The sequence below is a fragment of the Notolabrus celidotus genome, chromosome 1, assembly GCF_009762535.1.
Source record: "Notolabrus celidotus isolate fNotCel1 chromosome 1, fNotCel1.pri, whole genome shotgun sequence".
NCBI lineage: Eukaryota > Metazoa > Chordata > Actinopteri > Labriformes > Labridae > Notolabrus > Notolabrus celidotus.
Window position 1 is genome coordinate 4,821,388 of NC_048272.1, and position 15,786 is coordinate 4,837,173.

The following is a 15,786-nucleotide window of genomic DNA, read 5'->3' on the forward strand; positions in this document are numbered from 1 at the left end:
TTTTCTGATTTGCCGTTGTGATTTGCACTTCAGGGCCACCGTAGCTTTGAGCAGATTCAAGTCAAGAAGCTGAGCCCCTGTTTGTAAAGTAGTTCAGGTGTAGAAACACCAGTTGGGGTAGTCCAATTCTGCATTCATATTTTTATAATAACCTAATTTTTATTCTAGTTGTATTTATATTTTTTATGTAGCCTACATATATATTTATTTTTGTTTATTATTTTAATAATTTTTTCTGTATTGTTAAAATGTTCTTGTGTGGAAAATCTTACAGCAATGTTTTTTTGCATGGAAGTTATCTGTGGCCTGCAAAGTTTTTATAGTGCCACAAAGTTTTTTTAGGTGAGGGAAAATTCAAAATAGTGATCTCACTGTCAAAGCATGGGGATATGGCATCATCTTATGGAATGTTTACAATGTTAAATTAAATTATAATCAATATTTCAGAATAATTCCAACCAATAGAGTATGTATCCAATCCAATCCAATCCATTTAAATTATATAGCACAGCCAAAGTGCTGCACAACAAATACAAACAGTAGAAATAAATAATTGTAAAATTTAAAATACAGTAAATAAAAAGACAGAGAGCAACATAAACTCTCATGCTGTATTAAAAGCCAGGGAGAAAAAGTGAGTTTGAAGACGTGATTTAAAAGTTTCCAGGGTGGGGGCCATTTTAACTTGGGTGGGTAGCTCGTTCCACAATTTAGGAGCTACCACTGAAAAAGCTCCCCAAATATCTCCCCTTGTCTTTTGTCGGCTTTTTGGCACAACAAGGCGCATCTGGTCAGCAGACCTCAGTACTCTGGAGGGGGCGTAGATTTTTATGAGATCAGATATACTGAGGTGTCAGATCATGCAGTGACCTAAAAACAAAATATGAAGTGTTCATTTGCAAAAAATATCTCCGTTTTTATAATTTTTCAAAAAAAAAATCCTTTTAATATAATTTTTTAATCAAGTTACATTTTTAAGATACAGTTAATTAGTAATGTCATTTTGACTTAGTAAGAGCTACCCAACTTCAATTGATTGATAATACCTAAAGCTAGAAATAGAAAAATTATGCTTTTGAAACATTTTTTAAATTTTTTTAAAGTGAGTTATCTGTTTTAGCAAATTAACTTTTCAATTACAGGTGGGATGTGTAACTTTGAATTATTCTGATCCAAATCGTATCTTATAACTGCTACCTGTGATTGTTTCCTTGATAAAAAACAAGTTACCCCTGGTTGACTTCTAAAAAAGAAATAAATATAACAATGAGCCAAAGAGCCAATCTTTTGAACGGCTCTTTGAAATGAACGGCTCCTAAAGAAACGGTTCCCTTCAAAGAGCCATAAATCCCATCTCTATAACCTAGAACTGGAAAAGGAAAATTAGCCAATCACAGAGCAGCTGTTCTCTTATTGACCAATCAGCTGCTCCCATGTCAGGAGTTCTGTGTTTTGTTGCTGTCAGAGACAAATGGGGGTTACTGAGGAGAGAGTCAGTCATGGCTGCTTCCTTGGTACGGTGGCTAAAAACATTGTGTGTATTCTTGTGGACATGCCCGCTCTGTGTCCCAGCCTTCTTAAATTTAGAGGAGCTGAATGAGATGAAATATGGGATTCAGATTCTCCCCGATCCCGTCATCATGGGCCAGGTGAGTTTGGGTGTTTGGGGAAGCTAACTGTTAGCTTACTCGAAAGTAGGCTACTGCAACACAGCGTGAAATATCATCTCTTTCATGTCACGCAAATAAAGAACATGCCTCATGTTAGCTGTGGGGCAAACGTAGCTTTTAATATATAGTTTGTTTGCAATTTTATTTAAGAAGTTTAATTTAAAAGAGTGAATGTAGAGGCTGTTTCCAACTGACCTACGCAGCAAACGTTGACAGCTGTCACAACAACCTGAACTCCCTCACTTTTACCTTTTTATAGTTACACCTGCTTTAGGCATTCAACTTAAAATTAAGAGGATAGCTGAAAACCTGCTTAGTAACTCTCTAAACTATCTAAATAAATTAACTCATTTATTTCATTGTCACACCCAAAGATGCTGTGTGTTCTTGACAATATCTTTCTTTCTTCAGACCAAAACAGAGGAAGTTATGATGGTGTCTAACAAGTACAAGCAGATGTATGAGTGTCGACTCCCGGCCATGGCTGTACGGTTTCATCAGGATCTAGCATCTGAGCCAGAATCAACAGGGTACACCGGGCCTGACATCCCAGACCTACTCAATCCAATGCACAGTAACCAGTGTCTGGTAAAGGTAAGTTCTTAACAGCCTAAATAAGTGATTACCTATTTTGGCACCTTTTTTTTTAACCTTTATTTAACTAGGTAAGTCAATTGAGAACCAATTCTCATTTACAATAACAGAGGACATACAGAGAAACCTAGAAACGGAACAATACAATACAAAAATATGACAGGAGTGAACTATTTAAAAGCAACTTAAAAGCAAGTGCAGTGATTTTGAGTTATGGGGTGTAATACTTTTTTGAAAGTGGCAAGTAGAATGAGAGAGGTCAGCTTTAGGGATTGTTGCAGGTGATTCCAGTCATTTGCAGTGGAAAACTGGAAGGAGGTGCGGCCCAAGGAGGTCCGGTGGGCTTTGGGTGTGATGAGGTTGATGAAGTTACTTGAGCGCAGGCCACGGTTTGTGCTGTGAAATCAGGATACTTTTTTATATATGGGCATACATCTTTCTGCATAAACAAACAGGCAAAACAGACAAGTTATAAGCAATCTAATTCCTTTCAAACTCTTTTTCTAACAGAAAACAAATGTCAAGCCATTTTTAGACCTCATATCAGAGCCTCAAGATAACAGACTCCTAAACATGCTAAGAGTGTGTTTTAACAACTGCTCCATGGGAAAAAAAACCTTAGCTGCCACTCACTTCTACAGCAAAGGTTAATTATTGATGATGACAAGTTATGTAAATGGGGCTCTCCTCGATGGCCACGCTTATATTAGAGTTGCTATATGTACAGTATGTTGTTGCACACATGGACATACTGTACAAGATATTAATTACCTGTTTTCAATGTCAGCTCATTTTTTTCAAGTTTCACTCCATTCTTACGTAATATGTTCCCTCATATCTACATGTACGTTTTGGTACATACTGTACTGGTGTGGTGTTAAGTACATTATAATTGTGGAGGCATTGTGTCGTACCTTGGAACTGAAGTGTTTCTGATAAAGTGTAACTGATGATCACTCCATAAGGAGAATACACCAGCCTGCTAACAGCAGATAAACTGTTCACAACACGTTTTTACAATGTCTGTGTCAACTCAACAGTGTGCATAACACAGCATTTAAATACATAGAAGTAGACTATTTGTCACTGTTATACAACTCAGACCAAATTTTAAGATTCACACTTGGGGCACAAGAAAGGAAAGCAAACACTTGTCCAGTAATTGAGGATGTTTTTTTGTTTTTTTTCAAATTTTCTTCAGAGATTTAATCAAAACTGGATTTGGATGTGAAATCTGATCTCATGTAGTCTGTTCAAGCATTTGAGACATGTTTCAGTGTGCAGAGAATAATCTGTCAGAAGAACCAGATCTACAGATCTACCCTGATTTACCTTTTCACAGAAGACAAAGTGAACACGTGTTCTTTTCAGAATAGCTGCAGTCAGAAATCTTAGCTGCACTGAAGCGCGGTAAAACAGGAAATAGTCTAATGTGACACTTGTTCCGGGTTCAGGTTAGATTAAGTCAGATTCTTACAAAAGTGTTCCAAAAAATCCACAACAACCATGAAAAAGGAGACAAAATATTAAATAGAAGTTATAACAGCATCACAGAGCTATGGGTGTTTCAGCATGACAGTTTAAAGATCTCACTTGTGTTCACAAACCTTTCTCTCTATGTGACCAATGGGAATAAAGCCTTTATTCTTTGTGATGATATGAATGTAACCAGTGAACAATGACATACTTGCTTCCTCATCATATACCCGTGTCTGGTTACCTATAACAAAGCGTATTTGTTGCCTATCAGATGATTGTGACTGTGTTGAACACTGATGAGAACTTAATGTTTTTTCAGTCAGTCAATGCTGTGCAGATGACTTTTGGATTAAGTGAACAGTTTGCAGAAGCTTTCATGAATTGAGTTTAAAAGGTTTTCAGGGTTTACTACAGAAATGTGTCAGTGGTTAACCAACTAGACTGAAGATAAAGACCACTTCTTTTTGAAAAAATGACAATTTCAAGACATAAGAAATGAAACTTCAAGGGAAGAGTTAAGAGGTGATATTTCACACAACAAAATGCCACATATATTCACCATTAGTATTTTGTTTCAATGCCTTAGTCCTCTAATTAACTTGACCTGGAGATGAGATGCATGAAGAATAATTAAGACTATGTTGTATCATTGTAACAGGAACACAATACAGCCTGTGTGCTTACTTTTAAAACGTTACAAATATGATCAGAACACCTGACTTTGACAAAAGCAGATGTTAAAAATGAGCTATTTAGTATAAAAACATGTAAAAGATCACACCATCATACCAGACATCCTGCACCAGAAACTCACCCAGCTCACAGTGCCGGCCTCCATCTGTCAGTGGATCACCAACTTCCTGACGGACAGGAGACAGCAGGTGAGGCTGGGGAGCATCAAATCCAGCACCCGGACAATCAGCACTGGCGCCCCACAGGGATGTGTTCTCTCCCCACTGCTCTTCTCCCTCTACACCAATGACTGCACCTCAGGAGACCCCTCGGTGAAACTCCTGAAGTTTGCAGACGACACCACCGTCATCCGTCTCATCCAGGACGGAGACGAGTCTGCTTACAGACAGGAGGTGGAACAGCTGGCACTCTGGTGTAGTCAGAACCATCTGGAGCTGAACCCGCTCAAGACGGTAGAGATGACAGTGGACTTCAGGAGAAGCCCCCCCCCCTCACCATCCTGAACAGCACTCTGTCTACTGTGGACTGTTTCAGGTTCCTGGGATCCACTATTTCCAGTGACCTGAGGTGGACCTCCCACATAGACACTATCAGAAAAAAGGCCCAGCAGAGGATGTACTTCCTGCGTCAGCTCAGGAAGTTCAACCTGCCCCAGGAGCTGCTGATCGTGTTCTACACCTCCATCATCCAGTCTGTTCTGTGTACCTCCATCACTGTCTGGTTTGGCTCTGCAACCAAACTAGACAAACAGACTGCAACGGACTATAAGGACTGCAGTCGACCTGCCCCCCATCCAGGACTTGTACCGGTCCCGGGCCAGGAAACGGGCAGGTAGCATCACCGCTGACCCCTCACACCCTGGACACAAATTCTTCAAACTCCTCCCCTCCGGCAGGCGCTACAGATCACTGTGCGCCAAAACAACCCGCCATAAGAACAGTTTCTTCCCCCAGGCTGTCACTCTGATGAACACTAAACCATAACAGTGTCATACCTGTCAGATAAATACTCTCTGTAAATATACATGTAAATATACAATGCAACAGTTCTCCAAGCAGAATTCCATATTTCTATTTTTTGTATTATTTAACTTCTATTTTTATAATGTAAAAACTACCTCTGCTACTCACCTCTGCACTTAATCATATTATTTTAGCCTGTACATATTAGTCAAGCCTATTTGTTGTTTCTTTGTATTTATAGCTAAGGTTATTGTTATTATATTTTTTATTTTATTTTTTATTGTAGTTCTTATTCTTATTCTTATTCTTATTCCTATGCCTTGTACAAAGAGAGCACAGTTTACTAAAGTCAAATTCCTTGTGTGTTCAAGCATACTTGGCGAATAAAGCTGATTCTGATTCTGATTCTGATGTTGATGTTCTTTTTGTTCATGGAGTTATAATATGTTGAATGTTTGTGAAATGATGTGGATGATCTCTGGTGCTGTTTTGACATTAAGCAAGCAAAACTTTTGAGTCACTTCCTGTGTCTTTTGTCATCCATTTTATGTGACTGTGCTTCATGCAGACGAAGGACTGGTGGACGTATGAGTTCTGCCATGGTCAGCACATCAGACAGTACCACCTTGAAGGTGAGAGAATACATCCATGTTTTTTAACTCCATGTTTTCTTCACATTCACTTTTTGCTCAGAAGCTGTCTTTTCCACATGTTGTTTTCTCCTCAGACACAGAGATCAAAGGGGACATCCTCTTTCTGGGTTATTACGAATCCGAGTTTGATTGGAGCAATGAAACAGCAAAGGTGAAGTTGCATAAAGAGTTGTGGTATTATTATTATTATTATTATTATCATCATCATCATTTCACCTCCCCCCTTTTTAGCATGAAATAACTCATTAAAGGGAACTCCTCATAATGCAACATAAAGACTGTATTTAATTAACATTTTTATCGTTTGTATGTACTGTATGTCTTGCAAAAAATCACAATGGACTTTTTTACTCTGAGAAAATTAAGAATTCACTTGTCGGCCACTACTGTTACTGACACTTTGATGTCAGGTAGCTGCTACACTTTGGCTGCTCTGTTTGTCTCCCCTAAACTTTCCCTGCGCGAATGACATCTGTTGAGCCTTTTTGAATAAAGCGAGTGCAGTGTGAGTTACTCTCAATGCGGTTCAAAATGAGAACATCAGAGAGGTAAGAATGGAGCTAAAATAATGGTATCTGCACCGTGTGTCTATGCCAACTCAGAAAGAGAGGGAGGGAGAAGGGGTGGGGGGTGGGTGGTGGGTGGTTGAATATGCGGTATGTACGGCGTGTATCGGCTGATCCCATCAGAAATGGACAGCGCTCTGAGCACAGGTGTTTATACCTGGCCAGAGACCGTGCGTCTCTAAATGTGTCTGCAGTAATCACTCATGATGGGATCTCACTTTCAAACCTCATGTGCAAACAAACACAGAGTCTCGTTCACCCTTGTTAGCCTTTAAAAATGATGGTCATCTTTGAAGCACAAAGAGTAGGAGAAATGTGATCATGTGACCAGGTAGTACAGAGGAGTGGATCTGTAACAAACTGCAGTGACATCCAAGTTTGATCATGAAGCCTGATATAATAATAATAATAATATTTGTTATTCTTAATTATTGTGTATAGGAGCAACTTAAATGACTGAATTGCCCCCCCGGGATAAATTAAGTATTTCTGATCAATCAATCAACCAATCTTTATTTGTATAGCGCAAAATCACAACAAACGTTATCTCAAGACGCTTTTACAAACATAAAAGGTCTAGACCACTCTATGTCAAATTATGACCAGAGACCCAACTTCAAGACAGGGTAAGACTCAGTCTGACCCCACCTTAATCCATCATGAGCTTTGCACATCGCAGTATTTAGCTAGTTACAGTGGCGAGGAAAAACTTCCTTTAACAGGCAGAAACCTCAGGCAGGACCAGACTCATGTTAGACAGCCATCATCCCTCAACCGAGTTGGGTCTTCAAAGAGGGATAGAGGGAAGTAAGAGAGTGAGGTGATAGTGATCTGCTCTGATACTCCTTTACAGTTCAGCAGTTAATTTTTGAATGAGATCACAGCAGACCAAAGTCTCTGCTTACAATGACATAAAAAAAACAGCCGCAATTCCTTTTCGTAAATGCTCAGATCCACAATATGAAACTTTACTGTTTCATCACTGCACAGCTGTTGAACTTCTTGCCATCACATGTCCTGATCATGTTGTGATGGCATATGAATATATAGATTTTTCTTTATCAGGTTGGGATAGATCATTAAGGAACAGCATGAAAAAACAGACTGATGGATCAGATCAGCTTTACATCTGCTTGTCTCCTCTCATAAACATGAAACCTATATTCTGTGACTTGCAAGATATTAATTAGCCGCGCAGCAATGAAAAAGAAGTTTCAGAGCATAACATTGGTTGCCACAGACCTTGCTCCAGATCTTAACTAGCTGAGACTTGTTTTCGCTTGTTCTGCTAGTGAAAGTCAAATGCACCGCACAGAACTTAATAAGAGGTTCCAGATTTGGTGCAGCTTTTTTCTGTTCTTCAAAGTGTTTGTTCAGTGTGATTTTTCAGATGTCAGTATTATAGATTTTTACTAGTTACTTGACATCTGAAGCAACACATCTAATTTTTGGATGCTGCACTGAGCCTCCATGTCCAAGATGTTTACAAATGAGTTTTTGTTCTGTGTATTCTGCAGGCGTCCAAGCAGCACAGACTGAAGCGCTACCACAGTCAGTCCTACATAAACGGCTCAAAGTGTGACCTAAATGGAAGTCCCCGAGAGACCGAAGTCAGAGTAAGATATTTAAATACAAGATGTATTTAGATCTCATGCTGTCTGTGGTTTTGTCTGTTAGTTTCCGTTCTGTTTAAGTCAGCAGCTGTTTTATCTTAAACAGAGAGATGAAGTCAATGTAATTACCCGTGTTTTACCAACATGACGCTCTTGAACACGCCTGCATAATCGGACTCTCGTTATTTTCAGTTCCTGTGTGAAGAAGGTGCGAGTGACTACATTGCCCGAGTGGACGAGCCTCAGTCGTGCCGTTACGTGCTGACAGTTCACACCAGTCGCACCTGCCAACATCCCTTCCTGAAGCCACCATCCACTGCCAAGCCCCAGGGGATCGTGTGCCAACCCGCACTAAGTGCCCAACAGTACATGGACTACGTCAAGGCTCAAGTCTGTGAGTTCATAAAAATGAAGGTCACTATGACGCAGTTTTGGTGCAACTGACGTAACTTTATTACCTTGATGCTGTTTATCTGGCGATGAAACGTTGATGTCAGATAAGTCAGAATAAAAACATGTATTGTCAAAAGCTGTTTGAGACGTGACCTTTTCTGTCGTCGTAGAATATAAAGTAAAATGTGTGATTTTTTTTTTCTTTCTCTCCTTCCTCCTTTTTCCCTCTGTTTGCTCCCAGCGGACACGAAGCGTAAAGTGGAGCAGATCTCGGAAGAGCTGAGGAGTCTTGATGAGATGTTAGCTGCTAATGAAGGAAATGAAAGAACAGGCGAAGCAGCAGAAGTGACTACAGAGGAAACATCACCTGCAGCCACTGATGACTCGAATGTGTCTGAAAAAGAAGGTGCATTTTTTTTATCAATCAATCAATCAATCAATCAATCAATCAATCAATCAATCAATCAATCAAGCTTTATTTATAAAGCGCTTTTCATACAATGACATTGTAACACAAAGTGCTGTACATAAAAACAACTTAAAATAGAATTAATTAAGAAAAAGATCCCACCCCCAGCCCCAAACCCAAACCCACCCTACAATCCTAAGGTTAAGAACACAATATATGCAACAATAGTAATAAAAACAATAAAAATTCAAATGATTAAATAAAAAATAAAAAGAAGTTGCTGAACGAACTGACATCTTAATGAGGAAACACAGGAAATTAAAATCACCAAAAATAAAATACATTTCTAAGATAATAAAACACTAAAATATTAAACAATTAAAAGAACATAAGATGCTAGACTTTAAATAAATAAGTACATAAATAAATAAAGTAGAATAAAAGTGACTACATTTGAAATAGATAATAAATAAATAGAAAAAACTATTAAGAATAAAAATAAAACTTAGTTAAAAGCAAGACTAAAAAGGTAGGTCTTGAGTTTGCCTTTAAAAATATTTATGCTCTGTGCAGCCCTCAGATCCTCAGGCAGGGTGTTCCACAGGCGTGGGCCGTGATAATAAAAAGCTGCCTCACCGTGGGTCTTAGTTCTTACTTTTGGTACCATTAAAAGTCCACTACCTGAAGACCTGAGGGCTCTCACTGGCTCATGTGATAAAAGCAAATCTGATAAATAAGAAGGGCCATGACCATTAAGAGATTTAAAAACCAATAAAATAATCTTAAAATCTATTCTAAAAGATACTGGAAGCCAATGCAGAGACTTTAAAACTGGTGTGATGTGGGCTCTCTTTCTGGTCTTCATCAGCATTCTAGCAGCTGAGTTTAGGAGCAGCTGAAGCTGAGAGATGTTCTTTTTGGAGAGACCAGAAAGAAGAGCATTACAGTAGTCAGTTCTACAGGTTATAAAAGCATGAACTAGTTTATACTCAGATGAAATTTCTTGTCCGGCCACAAACTAGTACAAAGTGATATAACTGTCATGTTTACTAAGCTGCCTTGGTACTAAATAAAAGCATCCAAAAATGTTTTCCATCATGCATGACGTGTCTTTGTGTCAAAACAGAAACTGCAGAAGTTTCTGAGGATGCTGGGTCAGAGGAGGGAGGTGACTCTGAATTCTGGGAGGGGGTCACCAAGCCCAGGAGTTCAAAAACAACAGCATCTAAACAGCACGATCAGGTGAACAAACACTTCTTAAAATCAGTTTGAGTGGCCTTGTTTTACACCAGACACTAGAGGGAGCTGTGGGTTGATATTTTCTCATTTAACTTCACAACGCTTACTATTTTTTTCCCTCTTACAGGCAGCAGATGATGGCTATAACTCAGTCACAGACAATGAAGTCATTGAAGACGGTGAGGAAGGTACGACACACAGCCTCCCTGTCACACACACACATAACAGCTCAACTGCTTTCTGATCATTTTATTAAAATGCTCTCATTCACTGTACGACTAAGGAGTTTTCTCTGCATTTTAATATCTTTCAGTTGAAAAGTTCAACTTCAAAATCATCACTGACCCTGCAGACCTGATGAAATTTGTCCAACACCTCAAAGAAAGTAACAGGAAGGTCAGTACGTGTTATGATTACTATGATATGATACGTTTTTTCTCTCTTGGAGTGTTTTTTCTCACTGATGCGTATGTTTACAGAAAGCACAAAACCAAGCTAAAAATCAAGGAGAGAAACCAACAGGGGTAACAGAGAAACTCAGGGCAGACGAGAAAGAGGATGATGAGCACCTGCAAGAGTTTGAGGAGGAGATGGCAGACCTCTCGGTGCCCTCGGATAAGATTGAAGAGATAAAGGAGGAAATGCAGAAGGAGTTTGACAACATCATAAATGAGGTTCACAAAGAGAGATCACGTGTTGACATCTCAGAGGCCAATCTGCTACAATAAAATGCTGTAACATAATATGGGGCTTGTCTCTGTGTTTCAGGCCCAGCAGGAGTTAGAGACAGAAGGTCTGAAAGGGGAGTTCGATCGCACTCAGGCCACGCAGACACTGGAGACGACACTGGACAAGCTGCTCGATCAGTTGGAGGAGAAAGAAGTCCAGGACACGGAGCAGCAAACAGCCGGAGCTCAGAGAGGCAGCGACCCGACCAGAGGCAGTCCTAGCCTGGCTCCAAAGCAGCCAGGTAACCAGGCAGACCGCCCTGCTGTGGTCATGTTCATGTCTGTGCACACAGCGTCCCCCTCCATCATCCTCTCATTTCACTCATATGCAGACTTCATGTTTGTTGTGACATCTTTTGTCCCAGAATAGACACATACATGCCTTAATCCACAGAAATTGAACACCTTCACAATGATATTCGGGCTGTTCCAGTTAGTCAGATGGCTTCTCCTGCTGCCATAAGTATATCTTTGGGTAATTTTGAGTGATTTAATCAAAAATGCCGAAATCAATCACAGTAAATGATGTGTATAACAGTGCTTAAATGTAAAATGTGTTACATAATTCATCTGTGGCTCCTGCCTCCTCCATCATGTGGCCCTGCTTATAGCTTTTGAGGTGAACTGTGTTGTTTGTCCCCTCTTTTGTCTCGTCACCCCAGACCAAGCGGCTGACGACCATGTTAAGATCAAAATTACTAAGTATAAGACGGGCAGCAGCCCTGATGGGGAGGTCAAAGTTCAGGAGATGGGCGAAGGAGACCCCCAGTGGCAGCACATAAAGGACGTGGTTAAAGAACAGCTAGAGAAAGCAGGACTGAAGGCAGAAGGTACGAGGGGGGAGTGCCCGAAACACTCATGGCCTTTTCTCTCTTCCATCTGTAATCTTCAGCCTTTTCCTCCTCTCCATCTTTGTCAAAAAGAACACTACTGTCAGGTGTAGACTTGTTCAGGGTTTAACTTAGTATTATGGATATAATATTAAAACAATATTACGTCTATAATATATGTAAGTGATTGCATGTATTTTTCATGCTGAAATCAATTGATCACAAAGCCTTTTAAAGACTATCCAAAAAATATTTGGCCATAATTAGTGTTTAGACATTGGTATGTTCTTTTCCTCAACACAGCTGACAAAAAGTCATGGTAGCAAAACACCTCAGACTGAATTTAAACCAAAGACTAAGGGACATGAAAGGTGTGTAATCCATGTGTGTTCTTTCTTTTCCATCCACTGTTGTGTTCGTTCCATTCTTTATCGTGTTTATTTCGTGTTTTAACGTGTTTCTTGTTTCACTCTTGAGAAACCAGGAAGTACATGTGCTCAACCAGCAAGCCTGTCTCTTCTCCTGCATTTTCTCCTCAGGTAAAATCGAGGTGAAGATCCTGACAAGAAAAAGTGCAGAGGAAGCAGGTGATCAGTGGCTAACTGAAGAAGATACAAAGTCCTTCAGGGAGCTGCTCATAAATCTTCTGGTAATTTCAGACATGATGGTGACTTTTTATTGGGTTCACTTAGATCTCTTTGAATGTGAGTCGCACGGTTATGCCACGTCTGTCTAAAGATGACATCTGTTCTTGTTGTCTTGCCTCCCTGCTTGAACAATGATTGCTGAGCAACCAACCTCTTGTAGCACAACAAGTCTGGACTAGGGATGTCAATTTCAAGTATTTTCAGTGACCTATCTTCGGAAATGTTGACGATCAACTATTGATTAATCATTAAAAAAAAACTTAACTTTTTCCATGTCAGAAACAAAGACAAATGCGTTTTTCCCCTGAATCAAATTTTCCTTCACCACACAATGTATATAACTGACAGTATTGAATAGATATGGATAATATTGAGGTAGTTCAAAATGTTAAACACGCTGAATATCAACGTGAGGAGCAGGCTTATAAAAATAACCTCTGGACATACAGTCGTAAAAGTGAAGGCTCAGACTTCAACAAGGGAACTGAACCAGTTGTCTACTCCACGAGTCCTCTCGTTTGTATTGAGAAAAATAAGCATGTGAACGTGGTCAGGTGTCAGCCGGGAGCGCAACCGGGTCTTAATCAGTCCGGCGGTGGAGAAAAAAAGCGCTCGTGGAGACCTGTCACTCAGCTGCAGCCCCCAGCTGAGCGTCTCCGCTGTGCACAACACCTGTAGTCAGCTGATTCACATCGAAACATGCTTTAAACTTAAAACACCTCCCTGATAGCTGAATGAAATACAAGACCACATGATGTTTGTACCACGTGATATTAAATCGAAACAAAGAAATGTGTTCAAGTAAGTTCTTAACAATCAATTAATCAATACTAGATGTATTGTTGTCATCCCTAGTCTTGACACTTGAAGACTTGAAGGTAAAGGTGTAGAAATTCGATATCTTCACTTGCTCATCCCTCCCAGAACAGTGGCTTCTGAGGACAAGTAGCTGCTGTGGTACATGAGAAGTATGACGCATTTTTGACAGCCACTCACTTAATACAAAAATGGTTGTCACTAGTTTGTCTCTTCTGTGCTAATGTAGAAATATGACAGCGGGAGGAAAGGAGATCCTGTGTTGGAGGGGACCCGCTCCATATGTTGATATAAAAAGCTCATTCATGCCAAATTCTACTCACTGTACCTCTAAATTAATGATTGAACATTTTTGAAAATGTGTTTGCTCTCTTTCTACAGCTATTTGGTCAAGATTAAATTGCTTGAATATTCTAAACTTAATGAAAATATGAACTTTGCATTTATACAACAGAGATTTAAGAGAAAGAAAACTCTCAATCATACCAATGTAGGCGTGCAGAACGGCACAATGGCACATTCCACAACATCACAACATAGCAGGAGGTAAACTGGAAAGTCGACATGCCATTCTTAAATGATTTAGAATCCCTGAAATATTTGAGTGTTAGGTTTCAAGTTTACAATGGGAGTTCTCTGCAACTGTTCATAATAGCCCGAGCCAAACATCCTCTTCTACCAAAAATGAATGCACTTTGTGAGATGTAACATTAACTTGTGGATGTGCTATTACACGCAAGAAAATCACCCCTCCTGTGTGGGTGATTACTGTTGTGGCTGCCATGTTCTAACTTACTCACCTAAAGACAGGATATGTTTGGATTTGGGTGGCTTACCACCATGCTAATTAGACCTTTCTCCTTTTTGGAAACTTTAAATCGTCTTGCAAGTCAAATAAGCCTGAGTAAAGTGTTGTTTTTGATTGAACCCTTACTCTCTTTAACGTCACAGACTGGAGGCACAGAAGAGGTTTACAAAGAGCAGAAGAGGCACCAGGAGTTGGAGAACAACTATAGGTTTGTTTGGGGAGAGTCTCAGGAGGAGTCGCAGTCATCCAGCACCTCTGACTCAGACGATGTGGACATTTGAGCTCGTTCAGTGCACCTTCTGAGACAATGAACTCCTGTGGAGACCAGCAGAGGGGACGACTCTGAAGGGCATCACATTTGAAAGGAGAGCCCAAATGATTCAAATACTGCTGTTAAAACTTGACAGAAAATATCTACTCACCTGTTTGCACATTTAGAAAATGTGTGTGTCTGTTTTCAATAGGCAATATGTGTCTGTAAGAGGCACCAGTTCTAGTTTATGTTGCACAGTGAAGCCGCAACAGGTCAGCTTTACCTGAGGAAGTTGAATTAAGTTATGCATTTCCTCCTTTTTGATGGGATTCAGTTTTGAAAGAAAGCTGGAAAAACCCAATGATGTACAATATGTACCTTCTTAGAAGTATTTCAGTGGATTCTCTGAATATTTATGTCTAGTTCTTAAGTTTCAGAAACACACCATGTCCACAATTAAACTACTTCATCTTAAAAAGTCTCTACCTTTAAGTTACATAACCAGGCATTGCTCAGACTAAAAACAAAAAAGGACCTGTGTTTGCACAGTTATTTTTTACTTTATGAAGAATGTGTCCAGGTATGAAAAACAAAGGACATGTTCTCAAAGGTTGATATTTCAGTACTCGCCTGTCTTTTTCTGACAAAGATCCTCAAAGTGTCCGAAATCATCCTCTGGCACTTTATGTTCTTAGAGTTATGTCTAGAAACTCATTATATAATCATTGTTTCCCTGAATTAATGGCTTCCCCTTGAGTTGCCATGTGCTGTTAAAGGGATTCAAAGGAAAAATCACTCAAAAAGCATAGGGACAGAAATATTTTCAGTTTGTATTTTATTTTTGTTTCTGACAAGGACAGCCTATATTTGATTTACATGGACTTAGCTAAGAAAAAGAAAACAAAGAGAGCTACATTTTTTATCAGCTCTAGTAATCAAAAATAATAAATCCACACACAACTTTTGTAAGGATCCTTCTGCGGTGTACTTTAAAGGGCTGAATTTGTAAAGTTTGTGAATATTTGTGACTGCCTGGAACTTAATTTGTACATAATTACTGCGTTAATATGTTTTTGAAATGAATTGTTGTATATTAGCACAAACTAAGTAGGGCTTGAGTTACCTGAGTAAACACATTCAGTTTTCTGACTGTTCTTTGTTGCATATGAAGCTTTATTTCAATGTGTCACTGAGGCATAAGGAAGCAGGAAACGGCTTCATCCGTTGTGGGTGTATTTCTTAATCATACAACCGAATTTGTTAGAGTCAAAGAATTGAGTTTGGATATACAGTTAAATTTTTTTACTTCCCCTTTAACTCTTTCGTAGCCAGATAGAGTTAACAGAGATAAATACTAAATTACCATGAAATGGTCATCAAACATTGACAATGCCAGGCCCAGGTAATCAAAAGAGAGCTGGACAGTTTTGTAG

The 15,786-nt window shown here is 39.4% G+C and overlaps 1 protein-coding gene across 1 annotated transcript; it reads left to right on the top strand.

The window, feature by feature from the left end:
- The first annotated feature begins 1,440 nt into the window (after positions 1 to 1,440).
- os9 (OS9 endoplasmic reticulum lectin) lies at positions 1,441 to 15,507 on the top strand. Its single transcript, XM_034689446.1, has 15 exons — positions 1,441 to 1,649; positions 2,082 to 2,264; positions 5,967 to 6,030; positions 6,126 to 6,202; positions 8,135 to 8,233; positions 8,423 to 8,624; positions 8,865 to 9,029; positions 10,159 to 10,274; positions 10,399 to 10,459; positions 10,585 to 10,667; positions 10,751 to 10,945; positions 11,040 to 11,241; positions 11,662 to 11,829; positions 12,369 to 12,478; positions 14,244 to 15,507. The coding sequence occupies exons 1-15, from the start codon at positions 1,500 to 1,502 to the stop codon at positions 14,379 to 14,381; spliced, it is 2,013 nt and encodes a 670-aa protein (XP_034545337.1). The 5' UTR covers positions 1,441 to 1,499; the 3' UTR covers positions 14,382 to 15,507.
- Positions 15,508 to 15,786: the final 279 nt, after the last annotated feature.

Coding starts and splice junctions, on each gene's coding strand:
- os9 (XM_034689446.1), top strand. CDS start 1,500: ATGGCTGCTTCCTTGGTACGGTGGCTAAAAACATTGTGTGTATTCTTG. Junction 9,030..10,158: donor GAATGTGTCTGAAAAAGAAG/GTGCATTTTTTT, acceptor GTGTCAAAACAG/AAACTGCAGAAGTTTCTGAG. Junction 10,460..10,584: donor CATTGAAGACGGTGAGGAAG/GTACGACACACA, acceptor AATATCTTTCAG/TTGAAAAGTTCAACTTCAAA.